The 11358-nt window shown below is 44.1% G+C and overlaps 1 protein-coding gene across 1 annotated transcript in view; it reads right to left on the bottom strand.

The window, feature by feature from the left end:
• LOC110460706 (protein downstream neighbor of son homolog) overlaps positions 1-11358 on the bottom strand; it is a 50347-nt gene that overhangs the window by 23867 nt on the left and 15122 nt on the right. Inside the window, exon 3 of the mRNA XM_021513764.1 lies at positions 3501-3689. Within this exon, the coding sequence (XP_021369439.1) occupies positions 3501-3689 (189 nt within the window). The remainder of the gene's footprint in view (positions 1-3500; positions 3690-11358) is intronic.

Raw genomic sequence — 11358 nt, forward strand, 5'->3', positions numbered from 1 at the left:
GGTGGTATGACTGTACTGAAGTATCTAGTGTCTATGAGAGGGTGGTATGACTGTACCAGTGTATATAGTTCCTGTGAGGGGGTGGTATGACTGTACTTGAGTATCTACTTCCTATGAGGGGGTGGTATGACGGTACTGAAGGATCTAGTTCCTATGAGGGGGTGGTATGACTGTACTTAAGTATCTAGTTCCTATGAGGGAGTGGTATGAATGTACCAGTGTATCTAGTTCCAATGAGGGGGTGGTATGACTGTACCAGTGTATATAGTTCCTGTGAGGGGAGGTATGACTGTACTGAAGTATCTAGTTCCTATGAGGGGTTGGTATGACTGTACCAGTGTATCTAGTTCCAATGAGGGGGTGGTATTACTGTACCAGAGTATCTAGTTCCAATGAGGGGGTGGTATTACTGTACCAGATTATCTAGTTCCAATGAGGGGGTGGTATGACTACCAGTGTATCTAGTTCCTATGAGGGTTGGTATGACTGTACCAGTGTATCTAGTTCCTATGAGGGGGTGGTATGACTGTACCAGTGTATCTAGTTCCTGTGAGGGGGTGGTATGACTTTACTGGAGTATCTAGTTCCTGTGAGGGGTTGTATGACTTTACTGAAGTATCTAGTGTCTCTGAGGGGGTGGTATGACTGTACTGAAGTATCTAGTTCCTGTGAGGGGGTGGTATGACTGTACCAGTGTATCTAGTTCCTGTGAGGGGGTGGTATGACTTTACTGGAGTATCTAGTGTCTCTGAGGGGGTGGTATGACTGTACTGAAGTATCTAATTCCTGTGAGGGGGTGGTATGACTGTACCAGTGTATATAGTTCCTGTGAGGGGGTGGTATGACTGTAATGAAGTATCTAGTTCCTGTGAGAGGTGGTATGACTACCAGTGTATCTAGTTCCTATGAGGGGGTGGTATGACTGTACTGGAGTATCTCGTTCCTGTGAGAGGGTGGTATGACTACCAGTGTATCTAGTTCCTATGAGGGGGTGGTATGACTGTACCAGTGTATCTAGTTCCTATGAGGGGGTGGTATGACTGTACCAGTGTATATAGTTCCTATGAGGGTTGGTATGACTGTACCAGTGTATCTAGTTCCTATGAGGGGGTGGTATGACTGTACCAGTGTATCTAGTTCCTATGAGGGGGTGGTATGACTGTACCAGTGTATATAGTTCCTATGAGGGTTGGTATGACTGTACCAGTGTATCTAGTTCCTATGAGGGGGTGGTATGACTGTACCAGTGTATCTAGTTCCTATGAGGGGGTGGTATGACTGTACCAGTGTATATAGTTCCTATGAGGGTTGGTATGACTGTACCAGTGTATCTAGTTCCTATGAGGGGGTGGTATGACTGTACCAGTGTATCTAGTTCCTGTGAGAGGGTGGTATGACTGTACCAGTGTATCTAGTTCCTGTGAGGGGGTGGTATGACTTTACTGGAGTATCTTGTTCCTGTGAGGGGGTGGTATGACTGTTCTTGAGTATTTAGCTCCTGTGAGGGGATGGTATGACTGTTCTTGAGTATATAGTTCTTGTGAGGGGTTGGTATGACTGTACTTGAGTATCTAGTGTCTCTGAAGGGGTGGTATGACTGAACCAGTGTATCTGGAGGTCCTGTGAGGGGGTGGTATGACTGTACTTGAGTATCTAGTGTCTCTGAGGGGGTGGTATGACTGTATTGAAGATTCTAGTGTCTCTGAGGGGGTGGTATGACTGAACCAGTGTATCTGGAGGTCCTGTGAGGGGGTGGTATGACTGTACGGTGGTATGACTGTACTGAAGTATCTAGTTCCTGTGAGGGGGTGTCATGACTGTACTTGAGTATCTACTTCCTATGAGAGGGTGGTATGACTGTACCAGTGTATATAGTTCCTGTAAGGGGTGGTATGACTGTACCAGCGTATATAGTTCCTGTAAGGGGTGGTATGACTGTACCAGCGTATATAGTTCCTGTAAGGGGTGGTATGACTGTACCAGCGTATATAGTTCCTGTAAGGGGTGGTATGACCGTACCAGTGTATATAGTTCCTGTAAGGGGTAGTATGACTGTACCAGTGTATATAGTTCCTATGAGGGGGTTATATGACTTTACTGAAGTATCTAGTTCCTATGAGGGGGAGGTATGACTGTACTTAAGTATCTAGTTCCTATGAGGGAGTGGTATGAATGTACCAGTGTATCTAGTTCCAATGAGGGGGGGGTATTACTGTACCAGATTAGCTAGTTCCAATGAGGGGGTGGTATGACTACCAGTGTATATAGTTCCTATGAGGGGGTTATATGACTTTACTGAAGTATCTAGTTCCTATGAGGGGGAGGTATGACTGTACCAGTGTATATAGTTCCTGTAAGGGGTGGTATGACTGTACCAGCGTATATAGTTCCTGTAAGGGGTGGTATGACTGTACCAGCGTATATAGTTCCTGTAAGGGGTGGTATGACCGTACCAGTGTATATAGTTCCTGTAAGGGGTAGTATGACTGTACCAGTGTATATAGTTCCTGTAAGGGGTGGTATGACTGTACCAGCGTATATAGTTCCTGTAAGGGGTGGTATGACTGTACCAGCGTATATAGTTCCTGTAAGGGGTGGTATGACTGTACCAGCGTATATAGTTCCTGTAAGGGGTGGTATGACCGTACCAGTGTATATAGTTCCTGTAAGGGGTGGTATGACCGTACCAGTGTATATAGTTCCTGTAAGGGGTAGTATGACTGTACCAGTGTATATAGTTCCTGTAAGGGGTGGTATGAATGTACCAGTGTATATAGTTCCTGTGAGGGGGGGTATGACTGTACTTGAGTATATAGTTCTTGTGAGGGGGGGTATGACTGTACTGAAGTATCTAGTTCCTGTGAGGGGGTTATATGACTTTACTGGAGTATCTAGTTCCTGTGAGGGGTGGTATGACTGTACTTGAGTATATAGTTCTTGTGAGGGGTGGGATGACTGTACTGAAGTATCTAGTTCCTATGAGGGGTTGGTATGACTGTACTTGAGTATCTAGTTCCTGTGAGGGGGTGGCATGACTGTACCAGTGGATTTAGTTACTGGTACTTGAGTATCTACTTCCTATGAGAGGGTGGTATGACTGTACCAGTGTATATAGTTCCTGTAAGGGGTGGTATGACCGTACCAGTGTATATAGTTCCTGTAAGGGGTGGTATGACTGTACCAGCGTATATAGTTCCTGTAAGGGGTGGTATGACCGTACCAGTGTATATAGTTCCTGTAAGGGGTGGTATGACCGTACCAGTGTATATAGTTCCTGTAAGGGGTGGTATGAATGTACCAGTGTATATAGTTCCTGTGAGGGGGGGGTATGACTGTACTGAAGTATCTAGTTCCTGTGAGGGGGTGGTATGACTGTACTTGAGTATCTAGTGTCTCTGAAGGGGTGGTATGACTGAACCAGTGTATCTGGAGGTCCTGTGAGGGGGTGGTATGACTGTACTTGAGTATCCAGTTCCTATGAGGGGGTGGTATGACTGTACCAGTGTATCTGGAGGTCCTGTTAGGAACTGACTTATGCCCCTGGCCTCTTCTGCTGTCCGTAATTGTGTACACCACAATAAAGATTTCTCAGATATCACCCTCATTTTGACCTTCAGACTCCAATCTACAGGAATGTCAGTACTTTGCATAGGATCTTCTATCCTCTCATCCTCAAGTTCAACAAATTTCTGGAAGAATAAGATAAATTTATGTTACCATTTATGTACATCAACCTTTGGATTTATTCTATATCTTCCCATTCTGATTGAGGATAAATACAAAAATATTAGACATAAGGATTAAAATGATTAAATAATGTGACTATATATAGCTACTATTACTGAAGATATGGAGCAGACACCATGTATGGGACTGCATACGTACTCCTGCTCATGCAAAAAGCATGTGGAACAGTTGATAACATGTTACTTTTATATATTTCTTTTTGTTCTGCATTGCTATTATATAACCTTACCAAACAAAATAACAAATCATACTTCTCACTCCATTAGTGTAGTGATATGAAGAACATGTTTGTGACGTCGTGACTAAATGACGTCGTTTTGACTATATCAAGGGTATCATTATGTAGTTATGTTGTATAAAAGGTGAATATCCTCACGGTGGAACACATTGATTGAATAATTGAAATTAAATCGATGATTTTGTGTTTATTTCCATGAACTATATTTTTTTTGCTGGAAACTGTTGCGTGTACTCATGATGTCACAAGAACAGGTCCCATTGACAGACAGCGCGAAATTTGACTTTGAAATGCTATAACAGGTTTTTCATGCCCAGCAATTTTATGTATGATTATGGGTTGGGGATCTCAACTGTTTCCAAGCTGTGACTATGAAACTAGGTCCATAGAGTTGTGGCCAGACCCCAGGATAAATTCTAATATCATGACTGCATTCGTCTCTTTTTGCCAAGCATTTGTATTTAGTTTTGGGGTGGGGATCTCAACCTTTTTAAAGTTATGACCCAGGGGTTAAGTCTGCAAAGGTGGGGCAGACCCTGGGGTCAATTCTAATATTATGATTGCATTCGTCTCTTCATGCCCAACAATTGTATATATAGTTTTGGGGAGGGGATCTCAACTGTTTCAAAGTTACCACCCAGGGACTATGTCTCCGAGGGTGGGGCCAGACCCTAGGGACATCCTGGAAGCAAATTTGCATTCTTCTCTTTATACTCAACAATTGTATATATGGTTATATGGTGGGGATCTCAACCGTTTCCAAGTAATAAACTTTTTTTGGCCCCACCCCTAAGCCCGGGGGATCAGCCCTGAAATTTGTACAATTTTGAATCCCTGCCTCCCATGAATGCTTCCGACCAAATATGATCGATATCCATGGCACAGTTCTACAGAAGTCGTTATAGCAATAAAGCCAAATTGCCCCCTTTTGGCCCCGCCCCTCAGCCCCACCATTTGTACAGTTTTGAATCCCCACCACCTAAGGATGCTTCCAGTTAAATATGGTTGATATCTATCTCTAATTAGTTCCAAAGAAGTTGCTTAAAGCAATATAGCCAAATTGCCCTCTTTTGGCNGGTCAGCCCCATCATTTGTACAATTTTGAATCCACACCTCCTATGAATTCTTTTGATCAAATATGATTGATATCCAGTGCATTGTTCTACAGAAGAAGTTGTTTGTAGCAATATAGCCAAATTACCCGCTTTTGGCCCCGACCCTCAGCCCCACCATTTGTACAATTTTGAATCCCCACCACCTAAGGATGCTTCCAGTCAAATATGGTTGATATCCATTTCTTAGTTCCAGAGAAGAAGTCGCTTAAAGCAATATAGCCAAATTGCCTGCTTTTGACCCCGCCCCTCAGCTCCCCGGGAGGTCAGCCCCACCATTTGTACAATTTTGAATCCCCACCACCTAGGGATGCTTCCAGTCAAATATGGTTGATATCCATCTCTTAGTTCCAGAGAAGAAGTTGCTTAAAGCAATATAGCCAAATTGCCCGCTTTTGGCCCCGCCCCTCAGCCCCCTGGGGGGTCAGCCCCACCATTTGTACAATTTTGAATCCCTACCACCTAGGGATGCTTCCAGTCAAATTTAGTTAAATTCCAATCAGTGGTTAAGAAGAAGAAGTCGTTCAAAGAAATTGTTGACGTACAGACGGCAGACGCCACAGTATGGCATAAGCTCACCTCGGACCAGGTGAGCTAATAACGGAAATCACACCCTTTCTGTATAGAGAAGGTTATCTCCGAGCACCATACTTACCTGCTAGGTTGAATAACTACATATGGCTAACTCTACTTTCGCAATAATTACCCGCCAAGAATAAAAAATTAACGCTCCCCTGGCCATGCCTTTGACTGGTCCCTCGCGCATGCGTAACCATCTTTTGAAGGCCATAATTTGTTATCTATCAGAAGATGAAACCGTGGGGAGGAGGGCGGGTTACCTAGCAGGTCAGTATGATGCTCGGAGATAACCCTCTCTATACAGAAAGGTTGTAATCTCTTTCGCATCATACTTACCTGCTAGGTTGAATAACTACATATGGCTACTTCAAGAATCCAAAGCTTGAATAGGAGGTGGGAGTTTCAAAAATCAATATAATTATACTCACCCCAAGATCCCAAAGTCCCATCATTGTCTTCTTTCTGATGTCAATACAGCTCGGTCTCTTGACTAATGTTTTTTAGATAATGATTGGTAAATGTTGACTCTGACTTCCAGGATGCAGCCTCCATGATCTCCTCCATTGAAATGCCTTTAAATAAGGCCATGGAGGTTGATAGACTCCTTGTATCATGAGCCTTTGCCTTAGAAAAATCTGTGTCTGTGGACTATTTATAACATCTCTCGATAGTCTGAACAATCCATCTTGAGATTGTGTCTCTTGAAGCAGCATGACACAAGTTATCCTTATAAGTAACAAACAACTGTTCTACCCTCTTTCTGAACTTCTTGGTTCTTGAAAGGTATTGACTCAAAGCCCTACATGGGCAAACTAACTTGCCCTCCTCAACTGATGACAAACTAGCCATCTTTGGAAGAAAAATATGCGTTGAAACATATGACAAAGAATCATTCTTTGCCAAAAAACCAGGATGTGGAATCAAGGCTACACCTGTCTGATCCCATCTGATATGGCCCTCCTTACAACACAGGGCCTGTAACCCGCTTCTTCTTCTACCTGAAGAAATTGCAACTAAAAACACAGTTTTCAATGTTAAAAACTTTAACGGAACATGGATGAGAGGCTCAAACAGAGCCTTCATCAACATATTTAACACAAGTGTGAGACTCCAAGTAGGAGACAACTTTCTCTTAGAAGGTCTACTATTAAAGTAGGCCTTCAACAGCTTTTCTAATCTTGGGTGGTTACATGTTACCCACTTTAACTCCATTCCAGCCGGGATGGATTAATGAAATAGCTGATCTATAACCTTGTATAGTACAAACCTGGAGATTCTTAACTGAAAACAGGTACTCCATGAAATCAGCAATCTGAGCTACAGTTGCTGAAAAAGGATCAAACATCCTCTCTGCTGCCCATTTTGAAAATAGGTTCAGTTTAGCATTGTATGTCTGATATGTGCTAGGTCGTCTAGCCTCAACTGCTCTGTTTGCAACAGCTCTTGAAAATCCTTCCTCACTATACTGTCTCCTGACAGCTTCCATGCAGTCAACTTCAGTATGTCCGGGGATGGATGAAACCAGCCGTTGTGAGGCTGCTTGATTATGTCCTCCCTCAGGGGTATTCTGATTGGGTGCTCTATCAGCAGATCTATTAGGTCTGGACACCATGCTTGTCTCTCCCAGAATGGTGCTATTAAGATCAAGGTCATGTGTTCCTGACAGACCTTCCTGATCACCCGTGCTACTAGGGATATTGGACGATATGCATAAGCAAACATTCCTGTCCAATTCTGAGCTAGAGCATCTACAGCCAAAGCCTGGCTGTCTGGGACTGGAGACATGTATACAGGCAACTGATGATTTAGTTTTGAGGCGAACAGATCTATCTGAGGTTCTCTCCAAAAATAAAATACCTGGTTCAGTATCTGTTTCTGAAGAGTCCATTCTGTTGGAATGATCTGAGACCTCCTGGATAGAGCATCTGCAGTCAGGTTTAACCTGCCTGGTATGTGTATTGACTGAAGTTCTATCTTTTCTGTTATACAGAATTGGAGAAGTCTCCAGGTTAACATACAGTCCTGGAGAATGAGTTCCCCCCTGCTTGTTTATGTATGTTACTACTGTTGAGTTGTCCGACTGTACCAGAACTTTCCTTCCTTGTACTAGTTGACGAATCTGCATAATTGCTAATTGAACTGCTTTCAGTTTCTTCCAGTTGATATCTCTCGATATCTTCCTGAGATCCTCAAATTCTCTATGTGGGTCCCCCAGCCCTCTCCCGACGCATCGGTAGTTAGGACTAAATCTACTGATCTGTCCGTCAGTGTTCTGCCTCTGAACACTGTTGTCTCCCCTCTCCACCAAAGGAAGCAATCTGTTAACAACTTGTTGACTGGGATGAGAGCATGTCTTTCGTCTTGGGTCTCCAATGATAAAGGAGAAACAGCTGAATGGGTCTCAGGTGTAGTCTTGCCCATGGTATGACCTCTATGCATGAGTTCATCAGACCCAGGATCTGAAGCACATACCGTACTTGAATACTCTCCCTCTGCTCTACTATGGAGAACAGTTTTCTTAGTGTTAAGATTCTCTCCTTTGGAGGAAAGACCAGCCCTAGGTCTAGACGGAAACAGGCTCCGATGTATTGGAAATCCTGAGTAGGGTAAAGCTGAGACTTCAGCCAGTTCGGAAGAAAACCTAACCTGGTAAGTAGTGGTATCGTTCTCTGAACTGCCAAGAATTACTTTTCTCAGAATTGTTCTCGAAGAAGCCAATCGTCCAGGTATGCATGAGGATGGAACCTCTGACTCCTCAGATGACCTAGTACTACTGAGATTATCTTGACAAATACTCTTGGTCCTGAAGAGATTCCGAATGGGAGAGCTACGAACTGGTAAGCTCTTCCCTGGAATGCAAATCTTAGATATCTTTGACTTTCTACATGAATAGGGATATGTAAGTATGCGTCTGTTAAGTCTATCGACGCTGCCCAATCGCCCTTGTTTAAGGCTAGGATAATAGATCTTAGATTTTCCATCTTGAAATGTTGGTATCTCACAAACTGATTTAGCGGTTTTAAATTTAGGATGGGTCTAAACCTCCCACTACTATTGCCCCTTTTACAAGAAGGGCCTCGATCTCTGTTACGAGTACCTGAGCTTTCTGTTTGTTTGATGGAACACTGGTGAACTTCATAGCCTCTGACAAGGGCGGTGTTTGACTGAACTCTATTTTGTATCCCTTTGATACTACTCCCAACACGAATCTGTCTGGTTATCTCCTCCCAAGCTCTCACAAAATGGAGAAGTCTCCCTCCTACTGGTATCTCCTGTAATGGGACTATCATGGGAGGACTGAGGGTGTGATTCCTAGGGGTTCTGTTGCTGACCCCGTCCTCTCCCTCTATAGGAGTTTGAGGCCTTATTGAGGGGAAAACTAGAGGCTCCTCGTTTGTCCTTATTGTATGTTGAAGATTTCTGACTGTACTGATTAGCTAGTGGGGAAACAAACCCACGACCTCTACCGCTGTCTAGGCGTCTGAATTTCTTATCAGAACCTGACCTGGAGTCCTCTGGCTTGCTAGTAGCCGTAGCCATAGCCGGTCTCTTGCCTGGACCTGACCGTTGGGCATTACTTAATGTTCGTGCCGTCTCTCGGACGTCTCTGATTAACTCTGATGACTGGTGTGTGATTTGCTGCACCTTGTCATTAAATAGTAATCCTCCAGCTGGAGGGACCTTCGACAGTTCACTGCGGGTGTTTCTGTCAAATATCTGTATAGCGTCTAGGTATAAATTCCTTCTAGCTAGGACACACCTAGAGGAAGCCCTGACTGACAAATCACCGACGTCTGATAGCGTAGCAGCTAGACTACCCAGGAGTTGGGATATGGTTTCGTCAGACGTACCAGTCTCACCTTTCAGCCCTTTAGAAAGCGCTGTTAATATGTAGGATGCATGGGAAATAGCTCTCTGCTGATTTCTTAGTGACTGGTCTTTGGACACAAAGGTATCATCTTTGTGAGCATCCTTTGGGTGTAGATCACTCTTGCCAGACATCTTACCCTTCTGGGTAACAGACTGAATGTATGTAGACACTGCCGCGGTACCTCTGGAACCTTTCCAAACATGTCAAAGTCTGATTCAGGCCACCTATATTGGGACCTATGTCTCGATTTAAACGAGGCAAACTTGGGAAAAGATTTCTCAATCTCTCTCCACGAATTAATCAGAAGGCCCTCAGCCGGTAAGGAAGGACCTGAGTCCTTGGGAGTATTCGGTAACCCCGCAAATGTATCTGCCAGCATGGAAGTTTGTACATCTGTTTGTTCCTCTTTTGTCTCAATGTGCAGTATGTTCTGAATGTCTGCAATCATCTTATTCCAGGAAGGGGGGGTATCTCTATCCTGGGGAAACTCATTTCCATTATCTGAGCTACCGCTCACCGAGTCTGTCTCGGCTGACACACCAGTAATGGTATGAGAGGTCTGAGTGAGTGGTCTAGTGTACTGAGAACCTATACCAACAGATGACCTCTGTTCCTCAATCCACAAACGTTTCTTAGAAGGGGAACCCCCATAGGAAACGGAATCATCAAAATCCTCCAAATCGAGTGTATCCTTGTTTGGGACCGGACCGGCACTGAGGCCGGTTTGACTGGTACTCGTGGCGGTAGCCGGAGCCGGGGCAGACATAGCTTCTCTAAGCATGCTCCTGATATCATCCTTGAAGCTCTTTAACTCCCCTTGAATGAGGTTAAGTACAACAGACTTAGTCACCCCCTTGCCTTTCGTACTTGTAGTACTCGCAGTCGTAGACCATGTGGTCCTTGCCGATTTAGATGGCGAATCTGACCCCTTAGATGCCGAGTGACCCTTGGTCGATTCTGTGTGGGGAGACGCCTTCTCCCGGTCCTCAAAACTACGTGAGGTCTTTGACCCTTTACCAGGGTCGTTAGAGTCGCAAGTAGTCGTATCTGACCCTTTCACAGGGTCTGACTTCTTGGATCTCGAAGACATGCCGGTCCCACGTGGACACGAGTCACGGTAACCCCACGAACGGCAAAATAATAATATGTACGTAAATAAAGATCGATACCCATACAAAACGACTTAAAACAATCAGCAGAACCTTTTAACAGGCTTCCGCTACAATAAACCCGACAAAATAACACACTTACTTGTATAAATGCCGAAATATGCGAATGCAATGTGGAAGGCAGCTATTGAAAATGGCCGCCAAAAAAAAGATGGTTACGCATGCGCGAGGGACCAGTCATAGGCATGGCCAGGGGAGCATTAATTTTTTATTCTTGGCGGGTAATTATTGCGAAAGTGGAGTTAGCCATATGTAGTTATTCAACCTAGCAGGTAAGTATGATGCGAAGGAGATATAAGTATTAAACTGCTTTCTTTGGAAATTTATTGTCCTATAACTCTCACAGGATTGCAGACAAATTAATCATAATGACCCAATTTGACCCTTTTTGGCCCCGCCCCTCAGGCCCCTGGGTAGTCCGAATTATTCTGACGTTTTATCAACTTTTTTCATATTGGTCTGTCGTCGATTAACGTCAGAACTCCGGCCCTCTATAATATGCGGGAAATATGCGACCCGCGCCCGGAGCGCACTTCAAACTGATATTTTAGAAACAAATCGTCACTTTCACACACATGTCGCACATGGATCGAAAGATCTATTCTTTATGCACTAGGTGGTATCAATAACATGTTTCAAAGA

This window comes from Mizuhopecten yessoensis, unplaced genomic scaffold (assembly GCF_002113885.1).
Source record: "Mizuhopecten yessoensis strain PY_sf001 unplaced genomic scaffold, ASM211388v2 scaffold10459, whole genome shotgun sequence".
NCBI classification, from domain to species: Eukaryota; Metazoa; Mollusca; class Bivalvia; order Pectinida; family Pectinidae; genus Mizuhopecten; species Mizuhopecten yessoensis.